The sequence below is a fragment of the Myodes glareolus genome, chromosome 19 (assembly GCF_982192425.1).
Source record: "Myodes glareolus chromosome 19, mMyoGla1.1, whole genome shotgun sequence".
Classification (NCBI taxonomy): Eukaryota; Metazoa; Chordata; class Mammalia; order Rodentia; family Cricetidae; genus Myodes; species Myodes glareolus.
Window position 1 is genome coordinate 62235504 of NC_142044.1, and position 27269 is coordinate 62262772.

The 27269-nt window shown below is 54.8% G+C and overlaps 2 protein-coding genes across 7 annotated transcripts; one reads left to right on the forward strand and one right to left on the reverse strand.

Moving 5' to 3' along the window:
• Positions 1-17572, forward strand: Kcnh3 (potassium voltage-gated channel subfamily H member 3). 4 transcript variants are annotated; one of them, XM_048444620.3, is made up of 15 exons: positions 1-117; positions 1692-1925; positions 2352-2486; positions 3263-3396; positions 3803-4046; positions 4417-4574; positions 4662-4869; positions 8289-8579; positions 8714-8913; positions 9328-9577; positions 13011-13228; positions 14419-14750; positions 15644-15750; positions 16472-16548; positions 16637-17572. In XM_048444620.3, exons 2-15 carry the CDS (start codon positions 1796-1798, stop codon positions 17234-17236), a joined length of 3084 nt encoding a protein of 1027 aa, XP_048300577.2. In that variant the 5' UTR covers positions 1-117; positions 1692-1795; the 3' UTR covers positions 17237-17572. The 4 variants fall into 4 exon arrangements, with proteins under 4 accessions (XP_048300577.2, XP_048300575.2, XP_048300578.2 ...); XM_048444618.3 differs by lacking the exon at positions 1-117 and adding an exon at positions 139-465; XM_048444621.3 differs by lacking the exon at positions 1-117 and adding an exon at positions 140-465 and having other exon boundaries at positions 1696-1925.
• Positions 17563-27269, reverse strand: Mcrs1 (microspherule protein 1). Of its 3 annotated transcripts, XM_048444622.3 has the most exons (16): positions 27115-27269; positions 25689-25808; positions 25357-25540; positions 25048-25186; positions 24538-24676; positions 23826-23984; positions 23610-23719; positions 22148-22256; positions 21766-21904; positions 19425-19500; positions 19120-19148; positions 18911-19003; positions 18669-18751; positions 18427-18514; positions 18074-18201; positions 17563-17969 (listed from the first exon to the last, which is right to left on the reverse strand). In XM_048444622.3, exons 3-16 carry the CDS (start codon positions 25403-25405, stop codon positions 17883-17885), a joined length of 1428 nt encoding a protein of 475 aa, XP_048300579.1. In that variant the 5' UTR covers positions 25406-25540; positions 25689-25808; positions 27115-27269; the 3' UTR covers positions 17563-17882. The 3 variants fall into 3 exon arrangements, with proteins under 3 accessions (XP_048300579.1, XP_048300580.1, XP_048300582.1); XM_048444623.3 differs by lacking the exon at positions 25357-25540; XM_048444625.3 differs by lacking the exons at positions 25357-25540; positions 25689-25808 and having other exon boundaries at positions 27115-27260.

The window sequence follows — 27269 nt, forward strand, 5'->3', positions numbered from 1 at the left end:
GAGGTAGGCTGCAGCTTCTCCCCGACAGACGGAGGGAGCTGCGGGGACCCGGCGCCGAGCCCAGCCCGAGCGGGAGCCACCCCACCAGCCGAAACGGGAGCCGCGGACAGACGAAAGGTGCAGAGTGCGCGGTGGCCGCGGGGCCTGCAGCCCGGAATCCGTGGGCGGCGAGGGGTCGGTCGCGCGCCATGCGCCCAGCCCCGACGGCGCGGACGCCCCCTCGCGCGCCGGCCGCTGGTGGGGCCTGCGAGCCTGGGCCGGGCATAGCCCCCCGACGGCTACTCTAGGGGGCGCGGGGCCCGGCGGAGGGCGGCCCAGCCAGGCGCCCTCCCCCGGCGCTGAGTCCCCGCGCCCCGGAGGGATGGGGCGAGCGGCCACCGCCGCCTAAGATGCCGGCCATGCGGGGGCTCCTGGCGCCACAGAACACCTTCCTGGACACCATCGCCACGCGCTTCGACGGAACGCGTGAGTCAGGCCCTAGCCCCCTAGCTTGGGGAGTAGTCCACTGCCTCCTGCAGCTTGGCGCCCACGGGTTTCCCTTCTTCCTCACCCTCTTGAAGCTGGAGCCATCCTCTCATTCCAGTCACTGAAGGTTTCCCTCCCGGAGGTTTTCAGGGTCAACACTGCTAGCAGATGTCCCTAGGTGCGGGGCCGGGATGAGTCAATAACCCATCCCCACCTTGGACCTGGCGCTGTTGCAAGGGCCGAGTAGGGTGAAGCCTGTGGACAGCACACAGGGCTCAGAATCCAGATTTAGAAATAAGATTTGCAAAGGAAGATAGAGTAGGCGGGATTCAGCAGATACTGTGTGTGCAAACCATCGCACAGCCTAAACACTTTGCTTGGAATGCCCACCCAGCCCAAAGCTGAGCTTGGGGACTCCTATCGGGACTGGGGAAGTTTGGAAAAGGCAACTTGAGCTCCCAGATTCTGGGTTCCTGGGCTCTGAACACAGAGAAGCATAAAAACAGGGTTCCTCCCCCTCTCACTCCCAGCGGGGCTTCCCGGTTCTAAGTAGCAGCCCTTCCTCCTGTTGTAGACAGCCTAGGAACTCATCACTGACTCTCCCTCCCCGCACCCAGACTTCTCCATCTGCTTCGGGCTTGAAGCCTGCTGATTCAGCACCCCTCACTCCCCAATACATGCTTGGCTCCAGGCTCTGCTCAGTCACTATCCATACACCCCCATTCTTGATCGCATTCACTAGTTCCTGAGCGAGGGCATGACCATGCGTGAGGGTGCAAACAGGAGAGGATGGACAGTGGCCTGGGTTGCTTCTCAGAACAAGTGAGTCTCACGGGAGGAGCCACACAGCCAACCTTTTTATCCAGTCGGTGGGTGAGCCTGGCAGAGTCAGAGGTGGGCTTAGAGCAGGTGTAGTCTTTGGGAAATCCCTAACCCTGCTCCTTATTCAAACTGCTCAGGACACACTCTGCCAGCGCACAGTGCCCACACTGGACTGCACTTAGCAATCTTCATCGGCATGGGCTGATCCTCAAACACGCACACAACGACACATGCAGCTGGCAGTTGACCCTTGGGGATATTGACGCACAAATGACATGCTTAAGTCTCATTCATAAACAGGTCTTCGCCAGTACACAGAGCCCTGGAGTATTTTTGCAAAGCAGGGCTGGTAGCTGAAGGTGCCCTTCAGTCCGTGCTCTCTTCTGAGGGGTGCTCTCTTGCAGACAGTAACTTCGTGCTGGGCAACGCCCAGGTGGCAGGGCTCTTCCCTGTGGTCTACTGCTCAGATGGCTTCTGTGATCTCACGGGCTTCTCCAGGGCTGAGGTCATGCAACGGGGCTGTGCCTGCTCCTTTCTCTATGGGCCAGACACCAGTGAGCTGGTCCGTCAACAGATCCGCAAGGCCCTGGATGAACACAAGGAATTCAAGGCTGAGCTGATCCTGTACCGGAAGAGCGGTGAGGCACCATGGTACCAATTCGCCTCACCTTTAGTGCTGCCCTGGTGGGCTGGGCACCCATCCCATTCGTGGGCTGGGCACCCACCCCATTCGTGGCCACTCTTCCTTGCCCATCTTCCCATGTACCCATCCACTCTTTAATCCCGTTCTCTGCCCCTACCTCTGTCCTGCCTCCCCAGCCCTCACCCCGCTCTAGTCTGTCTCCACTCCCTCCTAGTCTTGAGTTTCTCGTATTCAGAAGTGGGACAAAGCACCCCATTTCAGTGTCTGGCAGTCATGTCTGCTCTCCTTTGCCCCCTCTCCCAAGCCCTGTCCTAAATGAACGCACACTGCTGCTCCCCCCCAGGAAGCTGTATCAGCTTGCTTCTGTTATGACCTTAGGCTGGGCTCAGAATGGAAGGGCTAAGTCTGTCTCTTTGCCTAGGGCTTCCATTCTGGTGTCTCCTGGATGTGATTCCTATAAAAAATGAAAAGGGGGAAGTGGCCCTCTTCCTGGTCTCTCACAAGGACATCAGTGATACCAAGACCCGCGGGGGCCCTGACAACTGGAAGGAAAGAGGTGGGTGCTTGCGATGTTGATTTAGACACCACTGAGGCTCGGGACACTCGTCCCTTCAGCCCAGGCGCGGCTGGGACACCTGTCCCCCCAGCCCCTCCTGTGCTTGATGAGCCCCACTCTATCTGACAGAGTGGCTGGTGCTGCTCTGTGTATGATGTCCTGGGATGGGATCTTGTCAAAGTTGAAGTTGTCAAACCAGTGTCACTGAGCAAACAAACTTCACCTATGTCTAGGAAGCTCCCCTTTCCCACCAATGAGAGGGCACCCTTGCTCACCTGACTCCTTTCTGCACAGCATCCCTGATGGGGAGTCCAGGACAAAACCCCCTCCAAGGACTGGGCAAGGCTGCCCAGGTCACAGAGCCGCTTGCCGCCTGGGAAGCTGGGAGTTCAGTCCATTCCCACTGCTCTATCCCCACTGAGCCCTGGCTTTGCCTCTGTTCCGCGTCAATCTTCAGCATGGGCTCCACGGAGCTCCTGCACCTTTGGTGATGGCAACCCGCTGCCTCTGTATCTAAGAGACCCTCTTAGAAACTTGCTCTCTCGGGCCTTTCCCCTTTTCTTGTCTTGCTGGATCCAGACTGGCAGCCGATCCTGGAACTGGTGTCCTGAGTACCCCAGCTCTGATTGACAAGTCACCTAGTGCAGTGAGGAATGCCTGACCCCTCACCCTGAAGAGACCAAAGGGTCAACAAGCCAACTCCGTCCACAGACTAGCAGTTAGTGTCCTCTACCCCTACCCTATTGCCTAACATCACAGGACCTTCTGTTTTGCAGGTGGTGGCCGGCGCCGATATGGTCGGTCAGGAAGCAAAGGTTTTAATGCCAATCGGCGGCGAAGCCGAGCCGTTCTGTATCACCTCTCCGGCCATCTGCAGAAGCAGCCTAAGGGCAAGCACAAGCTCAATAAGGTGGACTGAGCACCTGGGTGTGTGTTTGGGTTGGGGGCAGGGTAGGGCAGGCTGAGGAGAGCTAAACCACCTCAGAGAGAATGCCCAGAAGTTACTCGGGTCCCACCGGCCTTTTGTGGGTGGAACTGAAAGAGAGAATATGTCCTATCTGATCCATCAGAGGCCTAAAAGAGCCCTTCAGCTTTGGAGTCCTCTGGGCCTAGGTTCAACCCTGGCTCCACTCCTAAGCAGTTGTTTGGCCTCGGCTAAGTCATTGGCTCTTTCCCGTCCTCAGTTTTCTGGTCTGTAAATAAGGCCCCTGTCAGGGCCACTTTGAGAGTGCAGGGAGAGAAAGGAGATGAATGCCCACCTAGCCACACTCCTGAATTAGCCTTTCTCCTCTCTGGACCTGCCCCTCCTCACTCAGGGAGTATTTGGAGAGAAGCCAAATTTGCCTGAATATAAAGTCGCTGCCATCCGGAAGTCACCCTTCATCCTGCTGCACTGTGGGGCTCTGAGAGCCACCTGGGATGGCTTCATCCTGCTTGCCACACTCTACGTGGCTGTCACTGTGCCGTACAGCGTGTGTGTGAGCACAGCACGGGAGCCCAGTGCTGCCCGTGGCCCACCTAGTGTCTGTGACCTGGCCGTGGAGGTCCTCTTCATCCTTGGTACGTGAAATGTATTCACTCGGGGCCAGCCCCCTTGGACTTTTGTAGGGATCATTCCTTGCATGGTCTCCAGTGCCCCAGAGCATCTCCCTTGCCCTTCCCTCGTTTCTCACCCAGGAGTTTTTAATTCAAGCCTATGTTCACACAAAGGTGTTTCTGCCAATACGGTGGTCTAGAACCCTGAGCCAAGACTAGCCTTGGAAAGCCTTGGTTTCTCCCTCTGTAAAATGGGTCTATCAATGTGTGCATGCTAGAGCTACACAGCTTAGGCCACCAGTGTGAAGGGCTTGGGGCAGGACCACGCACTGGACAGGGCTGTGCCCAGTGGTAAAGAGCTGTAGCCTACTGATGCCTGCCTATCTTCCAACAGATATTGTGCTGAATTTTCGTACCACATTTGTGTCCAAGTCAGGCCAGGTGGTATTTGCCCCAAAGTCTATTTGCCTCCATTACGTCACCACCTGGTTCCTGTTGGACGTCATAGCGGCGCTGCCCTTTGACCTACTGCACGCCTTCAAGGTCAACGTGGTCAGTGTGGCCGGGTTGGGTGGTGAGCTTTGGGTGATACCAGCGGGCTAGAGTTGGCCCGGCATGACCTCCCTCCCCCAATCTTAGTACGTTGGAGCTCACCTGCTGAAGACCGTGAGGCTGCTGCGCCTGCTGCGCCTGCTGCCGAGACTGGACCGGTACTCGCAGTACAGCGCGGTTGTGCTCACCTTGCTCATGGCTGTCTTCGCGCTGCTTGCCCATTGGGTGGCCTGCGTCTGGTTCTACATCGGCCAACAGGAGATTGAGAGCAGCGAATCCGAGCTGCCCGAGATCGGTACGGCGGACTGAGAGGAGGGTGTGCCAGGATGTGACCGTCTGCGTGCAGGGATGTCAGAGAAAGGGTGTGCATGTATGTGATGGCCACCGCCATGTGGGAACAGCCCAGTGACTAGGTGGGGAGTCTTAGTCACCCATAGCATCCTCCCAATGCCCAGACCTAGATTACATTTCTCAAGCTCTTGCCCAGCCGTGGGAGGCCAGGTAAGGACCTGCTGGCCTCATGGCTTCCTTTTGTGTCACCTTCTTTGAAGCTTGTCCTCACAGGTTCTTCAAGCCTTTGCCCCGCTTTTATCATCTCCAGTTCATATGTTTTTCATATGTTTCTGAATGCACGTTTTCCCTGGGCCTAAACAGCAGCCTTTTTATCCCAGTATCCCCTCCTTCCCTTCACCTCCACTGCTGGGCTCCTCCCTCCACTCACCACCCACTCAGTCATTTCCTCTCTCACCTCTCCATGTCACCCACAAGGCTGTGAGGCTTTCTAGGGCTGAACCCCAGTAACACTATAGCCCTTCACCGCCTGAACCCCAGTAAGGCTATAGCCTTCACTACCTGAACCCCAATAAGGCTATAACCGTCTGAACCCCAGTAAGGCTCTAGCCCCTCACCGCCTGAACCCCAGTAAGACTCTAGCCCCTCACTGCCTGAACCCCAGTAAGGCTCTAGCCTTCACTGCCTGAACCCCAGTAAGGCTCTAGCCTCTCACCGCCTGAACCCCAGTAAGGCTATAACCGTCTGAACCCCAGTAAGGCTATAACCGTCTGAACCCCAGTAAGGCTATAGCCTTCACCGCCTGAACCCCAGTAAGGCTATAGCCTTCACCGCCTGAAACCCAGTAAGGCTATAGCCTTCACCGCCTGAACCCCAGTAAGGCTATAGCCTTCACCGCCTGAACCCCAGTAAGGCTATAGCCTTCACCGCCTGAACCCCAGTAAGGCTATAGTCCCTCACCGCCTGAACCCCAGTAAGGCTATAGTCCCTCACCGCCTGAACCCCAGTAAGGCTATAGTCCCTCACCGCCTGAACCCCAGTAAGGCTATAGCCTTCACCGCCTGAACCCCAGTAAGGCTATAGTCCCTCACCGCCTGAACCCCAGTAAGGCTATAGCCTTCACTGCCTGAACCCCAGTAAGGCTATAGTCCCTCACCGCCTGAACCCCAGTAAGGCTATAGTCCCTCACCGCCTGAACCCCAGTAAGGCTATAGCCTTCACTGCCTGAACCCCAGTAAGGCTATAGCCTTCACTGCCAGCCACATACTTCCTGTGTGCAGTGTGGTCCGGTCCTTCCAAGTCCCCAGACTCCAGACAGGTTTTATTAGCACCTCTCCTCCTTCTTTGCCAGCCCATGGTGTGGCTGCAAGAACACACTCTTCACCTTCCTGGTTAGCAATCCCATTCCAGCCAGTACATCCCCAACCAAGCACACCTTTCTTCCACACCTCCAACCCTCTGTCAGCGTCTCGGTAACTGACATTTGTCAAGTTTCCAGCTGCTTGGGTGACCTCTCATGTCCAGTGACCTCAGTGGGTCACTTAGATCTTGCTCTGATTGCTTCCCCCAGAGATGCTGAGGCTCCTGTGAACCTTCTCCTTGCCAGGCACATGGAGACGGTGTGTGCCCCGAGGGCCCACTTGGCGGCTCCCCTGAGCCCTCTAGTTGCTGAGCATGTGGAAACAGGAACACTCCAGCTCACTGGCACCTGCCTTTCCCAGGGGGAGTCCATAGTCCAGGCAGCTCTGGGGTCAGCATCCACCCTAACCCTGTCTCCAGCTCACCTCCCAGGGACCCTGAATCACTAAGTTCCCAAGTGAACCCCATTCTTTGTAACTGACCCAGATACCCTTGGTCTTGAGTCCATACAAGATGGTTCAGTGAGTAAGCGCACTTGCTGCCAAGCCTGGCAAACCTGCGTTTGCTCCTCCGGGCCAACATGGTAGGAGAAAACTGACTTCCGCAAGTTGTCCCTGACTTCCACATGCTTAATGTGGCATGTGTACACATGGAAGGAAGGAAAGAAAAAAGGGAGGGAAGGAGGGAGAGAAGGAGGGAGGGAGGATAAAAGGAAGGAAGGTAGGGAAGGAGGGAGAAAGGAGGCAGGCAGGCAGGCTTTAAATAAAAAAATGACCTCCCTGTCTTTTAAGGTTAAGCACACACATCTCCTCTTCTAGGGAGCCGTTAGCCCTTGCCCGGTAACCCTAAGGTTTAGTCCCCCTGCTGTGACTCTTCTCTGCTAGTTCGCATCCTACAATACAGCTCTGTCCTTTTGCTGGAGCCCTGCCACTGTGTGTATTCAGCTACTGAGGGGATGGGTGTGGATGGGCAGAGAGCTATGAGGACCTCCAAGGCCATGTACAAAAATAATGTGGGGGTGTGTGGCACAGGGTCTGTTTGTTGACCTTGTGAACTTGTCCTTGCTGTCTTCTCCCGTGTCCAGAGAAGACTGGGTAAGTTCAGCCTCCACCCAGTAGTAACCATGTACACGCGGGGAAGTCTGTTTGCTTGGGAGGGCGTATGGGTGTGAGCGCACACGCCTGTGTGACTATGCAAGTATATATAGATTCATCTGTGTGCAAGTGTGTCCCCACCCCTGCCTATGTGTCAGTGTGCAATCACCTGTGGTCATTAGGTGTTCAAGAATGCACAGGCTTTTTCCGTGCAAGTGGGCATAGTGGTGGCGGAACATCTGTAGAGCGTTTGCATATTTGCCCTTGCCTTCCCCACTGTGTGGTGTATATGGGCACCTCAGTGGCATATGTGCACACATCCATGTGAGCATATATGAGACTGACTCGTCTGTGAGGTTGAGGGACAGGGAATGGCTGGATGGGCAGGGACAGGGTTTTCAGTAGCAGATGGCTTGGACAAAAGAAAATTGTTTGCTTGCCGGTGGTGGCAGACGCCTTTAATTCCAGCACTCCGGAGGCAGAGACAGGAGGATCTCTGTGAGTTCTAGGTCAGCCTGATCTACAAAGTTGAGTTCCAGGACAGGCTCCAAAGCTACAGAGAAATCCTGTCTCAGGAAAAAAAAAAAATGTGTGAGTGGACAAGGTAGAGCGGGTGGCCTCAGCCATCCAAACTAGGGGACCAGGCTGAGGCTAAATGCAGTGAGATGCCACCCCTAACCCCAGTGCCTATGCCTGGCTACCTTCTGTGAGATTGGCAGCAGCCTTGGAGAAATGGGTGTGCTTCTCCTTACTCTACCAGAGGCGCCAACAGAATCCGGCTGTGGAGCCAGGCAGCTTTTCTACTGTGCTGTCTTGCTGAGAGCTGAAGGGATAGCTAAGGATGTGCTGTGTTAGCAGAGAAGAGAAAAGGTGATCGAGCCACAGGGTCCAGCCTACCTTTGCTCATTCCTAACTTTCAGGGAGCAGCAGAACTGTCCTGCTCTCTGAGTCCCCCCCTCCCCCTCCCCAGGCTGGCTGCAGGAGCTGGCACGCAGGCTGGAGACCCCCTACTATCTGGTGAGCCGGACTGCAGATGAAGGGAACAGCTCAGGCCAGAATGCAAACTGCAGCAGCGGGAGCAGCGGTGGCGGTGAAGCCAACGGAACTGGGCTGGAGCTTCTGGGCGGCCCATCCCTGCGCAGCGCCTACATCACCTCCTTGTACTTCGCACTCAGCAGCCTCACCAGCGTGGGCTTCGGCAATGTGTCCGCTAACACGGACACCGAGAAGATATTCTCTATCTGCACCATGCTCATTGGAGGTGAGGCTGGCCTACGGTTTTCTGGGCCCCTCCCTGCCCACCTCTCTCAGGGTCCCCAGGGGGATAGGCAGGGAGCAGAGGACATGTTTGCTAGCCAGGCCTGGAGGTGACCCTTCCACTCCACTCTTCCCCAGCTCTAATGCATGCAGTGGTGTTTGGGAATGTGACGGCCATCATCCAGCGCATGTATGCTCGCCGCTTTCTGTACCACAGCCGCACCCGTGACCTGCGAGACTACATCCGCATCCACCGCATCCCCAAGCCCCTCAAGCAGCGTATGCTTGAGTACTTCCAAGCCACCTGGGCTGTGAACAATGGCATCGACACCACTGAGGTGTGGTGGCCTCCTAGGCTGCTCCTTCTAGACTTTTGCTTCCTCAAGGGGTTTGTGCTTGGTCTCAAAGATCAGGAGTGGAGGTGTGGGTAGGTGGGAAATGCAGAAGTTTGGTTTTCCTGGTTCTCTTGCAGGGACAGCACCCACCCATGAGGCAGAGCAGAGCCCTAGCTGGGTCTGTGGGTCCTGTGTTCACTGATGTCAGTCTGATGCCAGGAGGAAGAAAGGGGCAGGGCGGGGGCTGCAAAGAGCTTTCTTCCATTGACTGCACCCTGCGTGCTTATTGCTGTTCAGGAGGCTCAGGCATCCTTCCATTCCCCCCTTTGCTCCTGAGGTTGGAAATGGTGGAGAGGAGCTGGTTGGAAGGGGCCTCCTTCCCTGCTACCCTAACTCTGCCCTACTGCCTGCCTCCAGCTGCTGCAGAGCCTCCCGGACGAGCTTCGAGCAGACATCGCCATGCATCTCCACAAGGAGGTCCTGCAGCTGCCGCTGTTCGAGGCAGCGAGCCGCGGCTGCCTGCGGGCGCTGTCCCTGGCACTGAGACCCGCTTTCTGCACACCCGGCGAGTACCTCATTCACCAAGGTGATGCTCTCCAGGCCCTCTACTTTGTCTGCTCGGGTTCCATGGAGGTCCTCAAAGGTGGCACCGTGCTCGCCATTCTAGGTTTGTGTGAGGGGAGAGAGGGTGCTTGGGGGCTCATGTGTCTATGGGATGCATGGCCATCCTGCAGAAGGGGGGCGGGTGCACACAAAGCCACCAAGGGAGAAACAGACAGGATGGAGTCAGAAACAACCAGAGCCATTCAGAGAGACAAAGCACAAAGCTGAGTCAGCGACCACACAGGAGGAGATGGCAACCTGAAGCCCTCCCAGGATGAGGCCAGGGAGGAGGCTGGCTTTTAAGGAGACCCAGTGCATGATGGGATGGAGAAGCTGTGGAGGAAAGTACAGAAGACAGTACTCTAGTAAGGTGGAGAGAGGGAGGACGCAGCAGGCCCGAAGCCCAGATGTCTCTGCATGACAGGGTAGACTCACTGAGAGAAGGACAAACCCTTCCTTTGGCAGAAGAAAGAGGGGAAGTGAGACATCAGTTTCCTGAATGAGGACCAGGGGTCACCTCTGCAGAGCGGACAGTGTTAACTAAGCAGAAGAGACTCCCAGAGGATTGTCTGTCTGCCCAGGCCTTCTATGCTGAGACTCCGGAAACTCACAGAAACCATTGTTCCCATTTCGCACAGAAGGGAACTAAGCACAGAAAAGCGAAACAGCCAGGCGTTGGCCAGTGGGGCAGGAACACAACTGTCTGACTAAATCTCGTGAGTCTCACATGGTCTACCAGGTGCCTTGAGAAAGCCATGGCCACAAAAGGGAAGCATTTCAAGAGGGCCAGGTGTGCACACAGGCGTCAGGAAAGCACGCCCGAGCGCTCTGGGAAGCACAGGCCTCACTTAGGAGAAGCCGGTAGAGGAGCTATGCTGTGCAGTTGTTGGGGGCTCACTAGAGGGCAAGGGACTGAGACCAGTCTGGATAATCCAGGCAGGTTCATACAGCAGGTGGAAGGGAGGTAATGACCAAGTCACAGAACAGCTAGAACCCCGAGGCGTGGGCCACAAAGGAGACTAGAACACATAGGAACACGGAAGGTGGTGGCATGGTGTGGCGTGGCGTGGCGTGATGCTGGACACCCCAGCAGCTACAGGGGCTTCATTCTCACTCCCTCCAACAGCATTAGATGGAGGAAATGCCACCTGGGGGCTCAGAGCCCGAGCAAGATGACAGACTGTTAAAGCATACATTTTGTTCGTCTTTCATGAGTGCGGCTTCTGAGCCTAGATGCAGTGTATACTAGAACTGAGGAAATGGAGCTACGGCCAGGTGTTGGCATATGCATGGAGTCCAAGCCAGGTGGAATACTCATGCGAGAGATTCGCTTGAGCCAGGAGTTGTAAGTCAGCCTAGGCAACATAGCGAGATCATCTGAGAGAGGAGGAGAGGGAAGGGAAAGGAAAAGCAAAGAGAAGGGAGGAGAGAGGAAAGCAGGCAGATGGGCAAGCCCTGCTATGAAGCTTAGTGAGTGCAGGATTAGCCCTGATGTTACATAAAACCAGGTACAGAGACACATGCTTGTAATCCCAGCACTTGGGAGGTGGAGGCAGGAGGATCAGAAGTTTAGGCCACCCTAGACGACATAGGGAGCCTACCTGGGATAAATTCAACCGTTTCAAAAAGCAAAAGAGCTGGGCAGTGGTGGCGCACGCCTTTAATCCCAGCACTTGGGAGGCAGAAGCAGGTGGATCTCTGTGTGTTTGAGACCACCCTGGTCTACAAGAGTTAGTTCCAGGACAGGCTCCAAAGCCACAGAGAAACCCTGTCTGGAAAAACAACAACAACAACAACAACAACAACAAAAAGCAAAGCAAAAGAGAGAATAAATAAATAAGGAAGGTAGAGTTGTGCCACATGGGTATGACTGGTAACCCTTGAGGAACCAAGGGACACGTGTGACTGCAAACCTCTGAGGAACTGAAATTCCTAAAGAAATCAGGAGACTGGTAAGACAAAGGGTGACGGCCAGACTAGGCAGAGCAGGACTATAAGGGGTCACTTGGTAGCGAGCGCCTGGCTCCAATCCTGCCTGAGAACTGAGAGTTTTGTTCTGTGTGTGCTGTGTGGCCCAGTCTCCTATTTTAGCCTGCGGGCTGGGAGTACGTGTGCCCAGCTGTGACCTGGTTTCTGTTTTGCTTTCGTCCCAGCCTCCCACCTGCCTCTCAGCTGGGCACTCAGGTGCACCCAGCTGACTCCTGGCAGGATGAGTCTGGCCCTGTAGTCAACAGTAGTGATTCTGGACCCATCCTGTTTGTGAACTGATTCAGCCAGTGTTCCAAGACCTCTGATAGAGGTGGCAGCTGATGGGCTGGGCCTGGAGGCTGTGGCAGGTCTCTGTCAACTTTGTCCTTAGTCCTGCTTTCTCATTTTTGTGTCATTTCTTTGATGAGAACAAATGACACCTATCTTATTTCAGATGACACAAAAGACAGCTCCTTCCATAAAGTACCTCTGTAATCCAAACAGTTCTAGAAGGATCCAGGGAGCCTCAAACCAAGAACGGAAAACTTAAATGAGGTGCACGGACATTTAGAGGCCTCTGGGCTGTGTGTGTGCTGACTGGCAGCCACCTGCCTTGGTCCTAAGGCCTTGACTGCTCTTTCTAATCACCTGGCTGCTCTGACAGGGCCGAGCTGCCTATGCCCGTGCCCAGGTTGGGGACAACCAAAAGGGAACAAGAGAGAGGAAAACAATGAAATTAGTCCTCTGGTTGGCTCTGTCTGGGGCCAACACCGACTCACTCTGTGCTCTCATCAGGACCACAGACCTGGTGTGATTCTAAGACCCTCCCCATCCAACATCCGTGAGGCTGTAGGACACTACGTCATGTGATAGTTGCTGTCAGCCAGGTAGTAATCTCAGTTTAGCATTGGAAAACCCTCAGTGGTGGTATCAAGGCGCTCCCTTCCCCATCCCGAGTGTGGAGGAGGCAGCCCAGACCAGGGATGATGACAGCACAGCCACCTGACATTTCATCGTGCCACACGGAGCACTAAACAGATACAAGCCACATCCAAATCACCTGTGGGCCTGTAAGAAAATCAGATTGTAAAAGTAAAGGTCGGGCCAGGGCCCGGCAGTCTGATTGGTTTAATTTCCCCAGGGGAGTCTAATTAACTGCCTGTCTGCGAACCACAGGAACTGATGACATCCTGCTTAGATGCAGAGGTTTCAACCATTGGAAGTGCTTGAGAGCCTGGGTCCCGCTGTTCTTCACTCTGTGTGTGTGTGTGTGTGTGTGTGTGTATGCGCGTGTGACCAGCGCGACCTGGGCATCCCACCACAGCCAGGCCCTTGTGCTTGAGTCTGGGTCCCACTGTTCTTCACTGTGTGTGTGTGTGTGTGTGTGTGTGTGTGTGTGTGTGTGTGCGTGCGTGTGACCAGCGCGACCTGGGCATCCCACCACAGCCAGGCCCTTGTGCTTGGTCTACAGCTCATCCCCCCTCCCCTAGTGACTTGCTACCCTTGACTTCCTCTCCTCCTCTCCTCAGGGAAGGGTGATCTGATCGGCTGTGAACTACCCCAGCGGGAGCAGGTAGTGAAGGCCAATGCGGATGTGAAGGGGCTGACATACTGTGTCCTGCAGTGTCTGCAGCTGGCTGGGCTGCATGAAAGCCTGGCCCTGTACCCTGAGTTCGCCCCACGCTTTAGCCGTGGCCTCCGTGGAGAGCTCAGCTACAACCTGGGGGCTGGAGGTGTCTCTGCAGAGGTAAGGGTGCTGGGTATGTGTATGGAGGGGCTGGGGTGCCAGGGAGCAGATGAAGTGAACAAAGTTGGGGGAGTAAAGAGGGTACACACACACACACACACACACACACCCCTCAGGGCAGAAATCCACTCAGCCCTTTCTTTTTCTTTTTCTGTTTGTTTCCAGACAAAGGGTTTCTCTGTGTAGTCCTAGCTGCCCTGGAATTCGCTCTGTAAACCAGGCTGGTCTTGAACTCACAGAGCTCCGCCTGTCTCCGCTTCCCAGGTGCTGGGATTAAAGGCGTGCGCCACCACCACAGCTACCAACAGTTTTAGAAGTCAGTCCAAGCCAGGGCAAGGTAGCACATTTCTTTAATTCCAGCACTCAGGAGGCAGAGATGGGTGAATCTCTGTGAGATCAAAGCCAACGTGGTCAATGTAGGTCAGGACAGTCAGGGCTACCCGTCTCAGAAAAACAAGCCAGTCCAGCTTTGGTCTCCCAGAGCCACATGCAGTTCTAACCTGCAGAACCCTGTGAGCTGCAGCTGGAGGGGTGGTCAGACTGGCGTCAGCCCTGGGGGCTGCTTCTGAACAGAGCCCTGTGGAGGCCCTTGCCTCTTCATCATCAAATAACATGTTCTGAGGTGGATAGTTACTTTCCTGCTGATAAAACATGACCAGCACAACTTACAGAAGGAAGGGTTTATCTGGGCTCACGGGTCCAAAGGGATGGAGGAGTCGGCAGCTGGCACGGCGGTGGGAAGCTGAGGGCTCACATCCTTTACCACAGGCAGTGAGTGGAGAGAGTGAAGCAGAAGGGGGTAGAGACTGCTCTTCTCTCAAAGCCCACTTACCTTCATCCAGCACAGCCACACCTCTTAAACCTCGCCAAAGGTGCCCGCAACTGGCGACCAAATATTCAAACGCCTGAGACTGTGGGGGCCATCTCTCGTTTGATTCAGCACAGAGGCCTTGGGGTCTCCTGGATGCTCACTAGCACACACTGTATAGTCCCGTTAGTCAGGAGGACCAAGTAGAGGGTGTTACAGCCACACTTGGGTGGGATCTGGAGGAAGATTTCCTCCAGGGCTTGGCGATTTCGTCATGAACAGTGGTGCAGGTTACTTCTACCAGGGCCTTTTCCTCTTTGTGGGGAGGGAGAGAAGCACAGCAGTGGCCATCCATCTTGAACCCCACCCCCTCTGTCCGCAGGTGGACACCAGCTCCCTGAGTGGTGACAATACCCTCATGTCCACCCTGGAGGAGAAGGAGACGGACGGGGAACAGGGACACACAGTCTCACCGGCCCCTGCAGATGAGCCCTCCAGTCCTCTGCTGTCACCCGGCTGTACCTCCTCCTCCTCAGCTGCCAAACTCCTATCCCCACGTCGAACTGCACCCCGACCACGTCTAGGAGGCAGAGGGCGGCCAAGTAGGACAGGGGTTTTGAAGCCTGAGGCTGGCCCCTCTGCTCATCCAAGGACCCTAGACGGGCTACGGCTGCCCTCCATGCCATGGAATGTACCCCCAGACCTGAGTCCCAGGTGAGCAGGCCCTGGACTTCATGGCAAGATTGTGGTGATAGGATGGAGGTACAGTTAGGCATACCCTGCCCTGAGTGTTAGCCATTTTTATTTTTGAGACTATGTGACCCAGGTTGTTCTCCACCGAGTGACCCTCCTGCTTCTGTCTCCTGAGTGCTGGGATTACATTATGTGCACTATGCTTTGTTTCATATTTTCACATTTAAGAAAAGATTTTATTTATTATCTATTTATTTATTTTGGTTTTTTTTTTTTTTGAGACAGGGTTTCTCTGTGTTAACAGTCCTGGCTGTCCTAGAACTCGTTTTGTAGACCAGACTGGCCTTGAGCTCTCTGAGATCCACCTGCCTCTGCCTCTCAAATGCTAGGATTAAAGGTGTGCACCATTCCCACCTGGCCAAGATTTTATTTTTAAATGTGGGGGTGTGGGGCAGGCAGGGAACTATGCACATGAGTGCATGTACCCACAGAGGCCAGAAGAGGGTGCTGGGTTCCCTGGAACTGGAGTGACAGGTGATTGTGAGCTGTTCTATGTGAGTTCTCTGCGAGAATGAAACAGGCTTTTAACTTCAGAGGCCTCTCTCCAGCCCCACCCTTTCATCTTAATCCATCCAGCCGTCATGGACCAAGCCTGCCTCCTCCAAGAAGCCTTTCCTAATGCCTGCAAAGCCTCTACCTGTTAGTAGGTAGCTGACCCTTAACTCTGGCTGTTTTGTTACTCCAATCTACTCTTCAACTAAAATGCAAGCGCCTAGCAAAGGGGACCATGTTCTTAGGATGTCCAGGTCCCCAGCTAGGCCTGAGCTTCTGCAGCTGACACATGTAAACACTGGAACATCCCATCCCGACACCACAGTGGCTGCCCATTGTCTGATTTGTTGTTGGATCCACAGGGTCGTAGATGGCATTGAGGATGGCTGTGGCTCTGACCAGCACAAGTTCTCTTTCCGAGTGGGTCAGTCTGGCCCAGAATGTAGCAGCAGCCCCTCTCCAGGACCAGGTACTGGGCTGGGGGACAGAGAGTGTGGGTGGGCACCCCATTTTCCTCATAGAGATCAAGCACTGTGGTGTCAGCGCCTGGTGTTAGAGGAACTGGAGGGGCAGCCTGCCTGGACGCCCCTGCAGGCTGTTGGTGAGGACTGGGATGCAGACTTGGGTGCCTGCCCTGTCGGCTTTCTAACAGTATAAACTCAGCATCTTGATCCAGCTTCCCGTCTATAAAATGGGTTGTTGTGCATGTTAATCAGAGAATGTTCCTAATGCCCTTATGGGAGAGAGGGCTGGAAAGAGGCAGCCTGGAAGTGGACAGAGTGACAGTGCATCCTCTAGGACAGAATGAGGGGTAGATGCAAGGAACAACTTCCAGCTAGTCAGACATGGTGGCATATGTCCATAATGTCAGCATAATGCCAGGGAGGTGGCGGCAGACAGAGCTCAAGACAAGCCTTGGCTATTCAGGAGATCTAAGAGTACCATGGGCTATGAGACTATCTCATGCCCATGGAGGGACAACTTCCTGCAGGGAGGAGAACACTGGACAGCGTTACTCAGGGCTGCTGGGAGGGGTTTTCATGCTGCTGATAATTTAGGCAAAACTTAACAACTTGACTAAGCCCAGAAGGGAGCTGGGTGAGCCAGGTCAGTGGTTAAGAAGGCTGGGCCTGGATCCTAAACTGTCTGTCTTTTAGCAGCTCTGGCTGATAACCCCATCTTTTCCACAGAGAGTGGCCTGCTCACCGTCCCCTTGGGGCCCAGTGAGGCAAGGAGCACAGACACATTGGACAAGCTGCGGCAGGCGGTGGGTGGATGAGATGGGAGCAGGGAGGGACGACCAGGCTCTGCTGAGATGGCTGGCCTACTGACCTTGTGACCTCTTCCCCCTCAAGGTGATGGAGTTGTCCGAACAGGTGCTGCAGATGCGAGAGGGGCTGCAGTCACTTCGCCAGGCTGTGCACCTCATCCTGGTGCCCCAAGGGGAAGGCCAGTGTCCCCAGGTATCAGGAGAGGGGCCGTGCCCAGCCACTGCCTCTGGGCTCTTACAGCCCCTGCGTGTGGACACTGGGGCATCCTCCTATTGCCTACAACCCCCAGCAGGATCTGTCTTGAGTGGAACCTGGCCTCACCCTCGTCCAGGGCATCCCCCTCCCCTTATGGCACCCTGGCCCTGGGGCCCCCCAGCATCTCAGAGCTCCCCTTGGCCTCGAGCCACAGCTTTATGGACCTCCACCTCAGACTCGGAGCCCCTTGGTTCTGGAGACCTCTGCTCTGAGCCAAGCACCCCAGCATCACCCCCTCCTGAGGAAGAGGCTAGGACTGGGACCCCAGCACCTGTGAGCCAGGCTGAGGCTACCAGTACTGGAGAGCCCCCTCCTGGGTCAGGGAGCCGGGCCTTGCCCTGGGATCCTCACAGCCTAGAGATGGTGCTCATCGGCTGCCACGGTCCTGGCACAGTCCAGTGGACCCAGGAAGAAGGCACAGGGGTCTGACTGCTGGCTGGAGGTCAGTACTACAAACACCTGCCACCTGCTGCTCTGCCTAGGCGCATAGCTGTGCGCTGCCCGCTGGCCCAGGGCAGGGAGCCCGATAAAGGAAGAGGCTTAGCCTAGCCTCAGAGGGTGAGCTGGAGCCTCAGGCAGGCCCCAGACTAGGGGTCCACAGGTTCTGCTCCACTGACCTGCTTGTCCCCCCTCCAACAGATGGGGGCAGAGGCCTGAGTTCAAGGAGGGGTTCTGCCATTCCTTGCATGTGCCCATCTCCACCTGTCCTCATGGTTTTTATATTAAAAAAAAAAACAACAAAAAATAAAAGAAACTACTTTGGAACTTGGTGCTTTTTATTTACAAAAAGAAAAACAAAAAAGAAGAGTCTAAAGCTGACCCACTGGAGACACAGGAGTGATGTGGCAATGATGGGGGCTCTGGCTCTGGGGAGGCTCAGGGGTCCCAGCCTCTCCTTGCTTCCCCATGGTGATCCCACCTTGCCTCAAAGGCTCAAATCAATGGGCCAGCAGTTGGGCCTCCACTACCCACTCTGGGTAGAAGGGTTTTCCAGGAGCCTGAGTTCCCAGCTCAAGGGAGCTGGAATGACAGGGGAAACTGAGGCTAGAGGATGCCCTGGTTTCTGCTACCCGCCTCACTGTGGTGTGATCTTGGCAGCCTCGGCCCGGATGAGGGCAATGAGGTCCTGGTTGATGAGGAAGACAAATCTCAGGCTGGCGATCTGGGCAGGAAAGACGGCTCAGTACAGAGGTGGAACAGGACATCCACGAACTAGTTTGTCAAGCACTACGTGACATACCCTGGCATGCTCTGTCCCCAACTCACCTCCACCACAGAGTTGTTGCTAAGCCTCCACTTGGAACCACACAGCACAGGCCGGCCATCAATATAGATGGGCCGCCGGCCCTCATTGGCAATGAAGAAGTCACCATTGTTTTTCAGCTTGATGACACCTGTTGAGGCAGAAAGGAAAATAAATGACAAGGGAGACAACCCGGAAGAGAGTTGAGCGCCTTTCTGCTTCCTGGGGAAGACGGCTTGAAGGCGCTTTAGACCCCCTAGATAGAGAAGGCACCATTTCCCTTGGCCTGCCTCATTGGCCCATGAGGGCTCTTGAGGCACACGGCCCATGGCTGGAAAGTCCAGTGAGAGGCCGCTGGAGTGGCAGGAGGGTATACCTTGCTTGCGGGAGATCTTCCAGGCTGGACCTTCTAGAGACAGGTCCACATCGATCTGGTTGTCCTTGGTTGCTCTGCCCAGGGTGATCTGGGAAAATGGTGGAGGTGAGGGCTGGGACAGGGATTGAGGGAAAGGAGCCCCACACAGGCCAGGGAACAATGAGAAAACAAGGACTGGGCAGAGTAAGGGACAACAAGGACGGGTGCCCAGGCAGGGCGGGAACAGTGACAGCCTGTCCTACCTCACGAGAACGCATTAGGTATCGCACCATGCGGCCCCGCAACACGGCCAGGGTCTGGTTGTCGAAGTCTGGAGAGCTCATGCCTGAGGAAGAGCAGGGTAAGCAAGTAGGAAATTCCCAGCCCTGCACCAGGGTGGGGAAGACAGGGACTGGGCAGGTAAACAGCATACCCAGATAGGGCAAGAAAAGGGGCTCGATGGGACAGATGCCACAGAGGATGCTCTCTGGTCTCCCGGTCTCACCTGTGATGCTGTCCACAAGCACCTGCCACTTATGCAGTTCCTGTTCCAGCTGCCGGATCTCTCGTTTCTGCCGCCGGTCAGCCACTGTCAGCTCTGAGGTGAGGTGAAGCGTTAAGAAGGGACACTCTGATGCCACTAGCACCTTGAATTGGTCCCCTCCAGTTCAGCAAGAGCTCCCACCCCCACTGTCCCCAAGAGGGCAGGCTTACCATGCTCCAGGACTTCATCTCGCATGTCCCTGAGTGGTGAAAAGGGTGAATCAGGCCGACTATTAGGCCCCGGTACCTGGCCCACTAGGGCACCCCAGGCTCTTCAGCCAAGGGGCTCAGAAAGTTGTTTAAGGCCTAGCCTAGCCCTGGGACTAGGTGGGGAAAGGGAAGGCAGTGAGCTTAAGCGGCCCCCATAGGAGAGGGTGCAACAGGGAGGCTATGCCCAGCAGCTGCAACTGAAGCTACGTCTGCTGGGCAGGCCGGTGTGCCCGACAAATTGGAGTCAACCCTCTCCAGGAACTCACTTGAGCTTACTGTCGTCAATCAGGTCCTCTGCATCAGAGAAGTTTAGCACTTGGTCCCCCTTAGGCAGTGGCTGCACTGAACAAACAACAGAGGCAGTGTTAAATGTTGAGGCTTCCGCTCCAGCCCCGGCTGCCCAAGCCAGGTGAGCTGAGTAGCCAGGGTGCAAGAACAGCCTTCTGGAGCCAGAGCCGGAGGGCGCACTGTCCCAAGTCAGCGGCACTCTGACTTCACACAATGCGTTCTGCCACTGAACTTGGGACAGAGGTGGTTCAAGACGAGGGAACTACAGCTGCCCTGCATGGGCTTGTGGTGCATGACACGCTCACCTGTGACATCTCATACTAAGCATGAGAGGACTGCTCAGCTCCCTGAACATGTGCAGGGACAGAGACCAGGGGAGGACTGCTCAGCTCCCTGAACATGTGCAGGGACAGAGACCAGGGGAGGACTGCTCAGCTCCCCTGTATACGAGGGACAGCAGAGGGCAGACGCTGGGCACAGTCAGGCCCTAATGCACTCCCCAGCCTTCCGGCCGCCCTAAGAGGCGTGCACCACTGGAAAGCACAGGCCTGCAGAACTGCTTCCACTTCAGCCTGTGGGGGTGACCTCCTTATGGGCCATGAAATTAGCTTTATTGCTGTTAGAAGATGAAACGGAGCAGGAGAATTAATATTAGAACCGAAGGGTTATGTTCTGGAAAAATACTGTTTCATGAAAGTTTTCAAGTTTCTGGTGAGAAGAGAAGAAACCAAGGAGCCCAGAACATAAGAACTTGCGATTTCTGACCAGCTGTGCCAAGACCGCAGTGGCGTTCCGCAGCAGGGCAGCCAGCAGCTATCAGTTTGGGGGTTGGAGGGCTACTCCGGAGGACTGTGGTGACAGAGGAGTAGGCTCTCTGGTCACTGCCACCAAATGCCTTCCATCAGGTCCACCTGAAATCCATGACTAATGTGTGACTAACCTGCTGGCTAAGCTAAGGAAACCGTCTGATCCTTGGGACCCTGGAATCTAAGCAATGAGAAACTAATTCCCACATAAAGACTCTTGGAGGAAAAAAATTCTATAACCTTTAGATAAGGCTTTCAGTCAACAGAGTGACTTCCAAAAGAATGGCAAAAGAAGCAGAATCTGGTGACACAAACTTAGAATTCCAGTTCTTGGGAGATGGAGGCAGGAGGTCAGCCTGGGCTGTAGAAAACCAAGACCCATAAATTAAGGATGGACAGACAGACAGAAAGCTGAACAGTGGTGGCACAGTTGTTAATCCCAGCACTTGGTAGGCAGAGGCAGGTGGATCTCTGTGAGTTCTAGACTAACTTGGTCTACAGACCGAGTTCCAGGACAGCCAAGGCTACAAGGAAAAATCCTGTCTCGAAAAACCAAAAAATAACAAAAACAAAGACAAGCTGGCTTTAAAGCCATAAAAATAAATGTCACCTAGCAAATGTTCTCTGTGAAGATTCAGTGACAGGTGAGACAGACTGGACCACTAACACCTATGGCTGTACTTTCTACAGGCCTCGCGCAGGAGACCATCTTTTGGAAGCAGAGCTGCAGGAGAATCCACAGTGAAGGGCTTCACTTTCCTAGTATGGAGAACTATGATGGTGTGGCGCACTACACAGCAAGCGGTGGATTCGGGCAAGAAGAGTGTGCCTAAGCCAGAGACACCAGAGACTGGGTCACCAGTCCTCCTACAGGCTTTCTGCAGCCTAACCAGATGGCTTTCCTAGCACTTCTTCGCTGGAGAAGGGAGTTCAGTGATAAGAGGGTGGCAGAAAGCACTCCAGTCATTCGGGAAGAGAACAGATGCGGGCCTAGCTATCAAGTCCCACTGGGGAGTTCTAGGCCTAAACTACCTGACAACACACACTCCCTGGTTCACACAAGCAATGGGGGAGGATGCAGAACGCTGACAGGGCAACTTTAAGTCAGTCATTATCTCTGAGGACACGAGGAAGAGGGAATAAAGACGGACACTCCCAGGCTGCTCCAGTTTTAATGCTACCTATAAATAATATACTAATGTATCGTTCGTGATGGCAAGATAGGTCAAGAAAAAAACAAGACCCTAAAACAAGAAGCAGTAATTGCTATTTGGACTTTTGGCACAAGACACTAGGTGAGCTGGTCTCCCTTTCCATGACGCCAAAGGCCTTACCAGCTCTACAAGGAAGCAAGTTTTGTTGCTGCTGTTTTTTGTTTTTGTTTTGCAAACTGAGGTGAAGAGGATATTAGTGGCTTTTACAGGGCACTGGCAGGCAGCTGTGCCCAGAGCACTTCACACAAACTCTCCTACCTGAGTACCTGGCTGCTCACACTGCAGTTCCTGGGTGTTACCTGTCTGATCCTCAAGGAGGTAATACTGTTTCATGAGCTGCCAGTGGGCCTGCAGAGCCTTGGCAGTACGAGCCAGGTAGAAGGCATCAGGGTGTCTGTGTAGCAAGTCCTGGAAGGTTTCCAAGGTGGGCTGGCTGGTCTGGAGACAACAACAGGGTTTCCTCATTCCCAACCCAATCTTGTCCCCAAGCCCTCCCAAGGAACTGGAAGAAGCAACAGCCAACCAGGGAGGGGTCAGGAATGGTTTCTCCCAAGACCCATCCATCACAAAGGTCCCCGCAGATGTGCTCATCTGCACGTGTGCAGACCACAGATAGGGCAGATAGGGCTCCCCACACTGGTGGTGGTCCAGCTTGTACTCTGTCCCAGTCCTCAACCTTACCGATCCTACTTTGCTCAGCAACTGTTCTTCAGCCTTGCTGAACAGTGCCTTGCTCTGAATGGCTGCAATGGCTTCTGGGTGCAATTGCCTCATGGCCTGGCAAGCCAGCCTGAGCATGGAAAGAGATGAAGGACAGAGCTGAAAGAAGGGAGCCAAGTAATCTGGGGTTCCTACTCCCCCCAAACCTATAAACCTTTGGGACTTAGAGAACCCAAGCCTAGAAGTCCTTGGTAGAAATAACCTGAGGCTTAGCACAGCACCGGGGCATGGTCCAGTGAATGAAGAGGCAACTCATTAAATGGAAGTCATATTCTCTAAAAACCCAGTGTGGTGGCACACGCCTGTAATTCCAGCCTGCAGAAGATGGAGGCAGGAGGATAGTTCAAAGTTCAAGGCCAGTCTAGGCTATAGAAAAGCTCCAAATCAGGCAGGTATACAAAGTAAGACCTGGGTTCAAAACAGCAACCAAGAAAGAACTGGGACAAGCTGTAACTCCTTTAAGCCCTTCCGCAGTACATGGCGAACACTGCACTCACTAATCACTGCCTACTGTCCCCTTCTTCCCATGCTGAGGCCAACCTGTTTTCTGGCATCTCTGGGCTATGGCTACAGCTTAAGTGGGTGGCAGGGCTGTGAAGGAGGAGAGGATGGGCGCTCAGCATCAGACCGAGCTGAGGACACTGCATTAAGTGATTGAGGAGTATGCTGCCTATGTGTGTGAGCTTATTCAGAATTCTGAACCTAACAGGGTCTTGGGACTCTTTTGTTTCAGTTTCTTTTTTGTTTGTTTGTTTATTTGTTTTCTTTTTTTTTAAAAAAATATTTATTTATTTATTATGTATACAATATTCTGTCTGTGTGTATGCCTGCAGGCCAGAAGAGGGCACCAGACCCCATTACAGATGGTTGTGAGCCACCATGTGGTTGCTGGGAATTGAACTCAGGACCTTTGGAAGAGCAGGCAATGCTCTTAACCTCTGAGCCATCTCTCCAGCCCCCTGTTTATTTGTTTTCAAGACAGGGTTTCACTGTGTAGCCCTGGCCGCCCAGGAACTCACTCTGTAGACCAGGCTGGCCTTGAACTCAGAGACCCACCTGCCTCTGCCTCCTGAGAGCAAGGGGCTCAGTTCCCTCTTCATATAAGGATCTGTGAGAGGCCAGTGTGGGAAAGTTCAGAGGTGATACTGGTGGACCTGGGGCTCCTGGCACTTGTGGCCATTTGTTTCCTATGCCACCTTCTCTACCGCCAGACTCTGTGGCTTCTCTCCACCCGGGACTAGAAAGAGCTAGAGGAAGGAGCTGCTCTGTAAACCTGGCAGGTCCCCAATTACCCCAGAGGACACAAGGCCCTACCTGCCTCCCAAGCCCTTCCTTTGGGCCCTGATAGAATCTGGCTTTCCTATACCCAGTTCCAAATTTGGGTGCCCCAGCACCTCCCCTCTACTGGAGCTAGCCCACTTACTTGGAGATGACAGGGTCGTAGAGCAGGGCGTACCAACGCTCTTGAACTTCCCGAAGGGTGAAACGACAGCTGAACTTCACACCCAGGTGGACGGATGTCAGGTCATTGGTCTGCAAGACCCAGACTGGTTTGCTCCAGTCTCAGCAATGGGAAGAATCCTTCCCTTGGAAGCCATAGGGTCCTCCTGAGCTAGTGTGGGGTTGGCGGGTGAACTACCTGCAGTACAGCATTGATGAGTAGGAGGTCGTCTGCAGGCTTCCATCGGCCCAGATCCTTCGTCACCTGAAGTGGCTGTTTGCTTTTCTTCACACGCTTAGTGAGTCCAGGGGTTGGGGCAGGGCTGGGTGGCACAGGTGTGCTGGGGGCCTTCGATACCTGGGTACAGGGCAGGACCACAATAAACTCAAAGCTGGTAGCAGAAAAGCTAGGGCTTCCGACCTACTGCTTCACAAACTGTGACAGCTGCAGGCTCAGGGAACACCAGGGAGCCAAGCTGAGAGCTCAGCTTTCCAATACCCACCCCCACCAAATTACTTCTGCATAATTCTTGACCAGATGGGGTCTTCTTTCTGCTCGTGGTACCCTTGGGTTGAGAATGGAGGGTGGGTGGGGAGGATACCAGGGAACTACTCTTGCTGGTACACTGTCTGGGGCCAGAGCAATGCCACCTGGGGGTTATTTTTACACCCTGCAATGCTGGGAACAAGCTGTCTGCTCCAAGAATAGATACATGCTCCCTGCCTCCCACACCGAATGTGATACAGGATGCACTGGCAGAGTGAGGAGTGCAGCAAGAAAGGGAGTAGGGAAAGACAGGAGGGAGGGGCCTAGAGTGGGGGCGGGGCAGCTTGGTCCCCTCACAGCTTCCTCTATCTGGGGAAACACAGACTCCAGCACTCCTGGCCCCTTGCTGGATCCAGTTCCTTACCTTCTTCTTCTCACTAGAGGAGGGCTCGCTCCCTGAACAGCGGCCTGACTCTCCTCCACTGGCCCCCTTCACCCGGGTAGAAGACTTGGCCAGGCTGCTCTCTACCAGCTCATCATCAAATTTTTTCCTTTTGATGAACCTGTAGGAAGCCCTGCACTGTTAGCCACTGGTTAGCCCATTCAGCCTCCAAAGAGCAGGCTCCCAGTGGGAGCTAACTGCCCAGCTGTCTTCATTTCCACCAGCACCTGGCTCAGTGCACAGGGACTGACTACACGCGAGTCCAGAGATGAGAGGCTACCGGCTAGAGACTGCAACCTCCACAGAGGCTGGTAACCCCTCTGTCTGTCCTGAATGCTACAGGGAGGGAACAGCGGGAAAGGAAAGGAAAAGTGCCGGCTCTGTCTGGACCCAAGCAAGGCAGGTTCAGAGGGACATTCCCAGCAAAGGTTAAAGCATGTGGTAGCTAATCTCACAAGCCCTCCCCTTCCCAGTCTCTCCGATCCCGGCTACCTGGAAGAGCTTCTCCGTTTAGGGATAGTACCCAGGGCCTGGGAGGAGGCTCGCTTCTGTCCTGCCAGTGACTCTTCATCCTCTGAACGGCTGGCAGTGCCTGATGCCATCAGGGATGAATCTAGCAGCCCCTGGGAATCTAGAAAAAAAGAAATGGTGAACTCAGGCTTCCTAAGCACCCTCTGCACATGGGACCCCCTTTTTCAGCCTCCCCCTTGCTAGTCCCTTCAGCCCTTTCCTGCCTCCTTGAGGCTCGAAGTTTCTAAGGTGGGGTTTCCTTGGCCATCCAGATCCCATCTGGGCTCAGACCTGGCCCAGACCTTCCACGCTGGGCAGTTCTCCCGGTGCCACGTGTCATGTCGTGCAGCACATGGTGCTCAGGTCAGACTGGTGATGCCGACACACAGGGCTCTGGGCATAACTGCTCCCTCTGCCATCAAAATGTAGCGTGCCAAAGAGCAGCAGCTCAGCAGCAAGTCAGTCAATTGTGGCTCTGCCAAGAGGTGCATGGGTGGTGCTGGCCCAGGGGGAGGTGGCAATGCCCAGCCAGAACCAAAAGACACTTGTGCAAGGCTCAGGGGGGAAAATCAGCAGATGCTTGGTGCCCGAGCACCTGGGGAGCTGGCCTGGCCTCATACTACCTTTGTCCATCCTCTCTCTGTCCCAAAGCCACTGACTCCAAACCACAGGGCTAGGAGGAAGGGTCCCGCACGCTCATCCAAGGATTCTGACCAAGAGAGCTTAGAAGTCGAGTAGAGAGTCTGCAAAGGAGAAATAAAGCTCCCTCAGGCTCAGGTTTCTAACGGGCCAAACCTATTTCCCACTTCCTGAACTTGCTCATGTTTCCTGTATCCTGAGGTGGGGGGGGCATATGTAGTGGGAAGAGGCGTGAAGCGTCACTCCCAATTACACTTAACGACCAGTAGGACCAGTAGCTATTACCTGGTGTGATGGCTCCTGCCTTTAATCCCAGTACCAGAAAGCAGAGGCAGGTGGATCCCTGCCGAGTTTGAGGCCAGTCCGGCCTACTCAGCAAGCTAGGGTTAGTGAGACCCTGCTTCAAATAACAGAAACAAAAAAATCTAAGTAGCTATGTGGAAGTCATTGAGACCTTGGGGAGCATGATAAAAGCTGAAGAAAAAAGACGCATTAGGTTTAGAGACCCCTGTAATTTTACCAGCAAATCCTAAATCAAACATCTTGACAGTCAAAAAGAGAGAGTCAAGGGATTCTTCGCTCGCTTTTTTCTTCAATGGCCCACTCACAGCAGCAGCACCAGCCCCTCCTCGGCCGCAGCCGGGGAGGGTAGACAGAATACCGGTGTCTCACTACACCTTTCTCCCCCTCCCATTTGAGGCTTCTACGTAAGTGGGTTCTGAAGATTAAAAGTGGTTTGGGAACTGTGTGAATACCCACCGCCTAGGCAGACCCGCCTCTAGCCCCAGGAAAACTCTGGGACAGACTTCCTGGAGGGGTGTCTGCAGGCCCCGCCCCTGGGACTCGGGTGCCTCCCGGGGCAAAGTTCCGGGCTCTGCCCGTCAAGACGCTCCTCGCCCAGCTCCGCAGGTTACCGCCGGGGAGCGCGGGCACCGCCGGAGAGGGGGAAGGTGCCCAGTTCCACACGCAACTGAGGCAGTCTTTGCCCTCCTTCCCGTCCCTCCACGCCCCTCCCGCGAGAGCCCACCCGAGGTGAGGGGTCAGTCCAGGGCTGTTTCAGGGACTCTGGGGAGAAGTGGTAATTTAGTCAGCTATGCAGCACACAGTACTGCACCGATAAACCGCGATGCGCTCGCAGTCTGGCTCTGAGCCCCACCGGCTGGTGACAGCGAACCAGGACCAACTCCCGGCCAAGTCTCACCCCACCTCAAGCATGCCACCTTTGCGCATGCGTGGAACGCCGCAGGCCCGATTCTAGCTCGGTCAGACTCACGCATGCGCAGATTTTTCGGGGAGATACCGGGGCGGGGCCCCGAATCTTGGGGGGGTTGTGCCCCGAGGCACATTGTGAAACTCCGTTTTGCCCCCAACTCTACTCAGAACACTAGGAGACGAACCGCGAGGTCTCACCATTCCTAGGCTGCCAGCTCCAACAATTTCTCCGCGGCGACTGCAGGAGCCGCAGGGCCAAAGCCGGCTTCCGTGAGAAGCATCTACTTCCGGGTTGTGAACGCGGGGTTGCGCGATCTTTTCCGGTTCGTGGTGGAAAGGAGCGTGAAAGGGGC

Excerpts from the sequence above, each read along its gene's own strand:
- Kcnh3 (XM_048444618.3), top strand. The coding sequence starts at position 390 with ATGCCGGCCATGCGGGGGCTCCTGGCGCCACAGAACACCTTCCTGGAC. Across the intron at positions 4,575-4,661 it reads ACGCCTTCAAGGTCAACGTG|TACGTTGGAGCTCACCTGCT; the intron begins GTCAGTGTGGCC and ends CCCCAATCTTAG. Across the intron at positions 13,229-14,418 it reads CTGGAGGTGTCTCTGCAGAG|GTGGACACCAGCTCCCTGAG; the intron begins GTAAGGGTGCTG and ends CTCTGTCCGCAG.
- Mcrs1 (XM_048444622.3), bottom strand. The coding sequence starts at position 25,405 with ATGACACGTGGCACCGGGAGAACTGCCCAGCGTGGAAGGTCTGGGCCA. Across the intron at positions 19,004-19,119 it reads AGATGAAGTCCTGGAGCATG|AGCTGACAGTGGCTGACCGG; the intron begins GTAAGCCTGCCC and ends ACCTCACCTCAG. Across the intron at positions 18,752-18,910 it reads GCTTGTGGACAGCATCACAG|GCATGAGCTCTCCAGACTTC; the intron begins GTGAGACCGGGA and ends GCTCTTCCTCAG.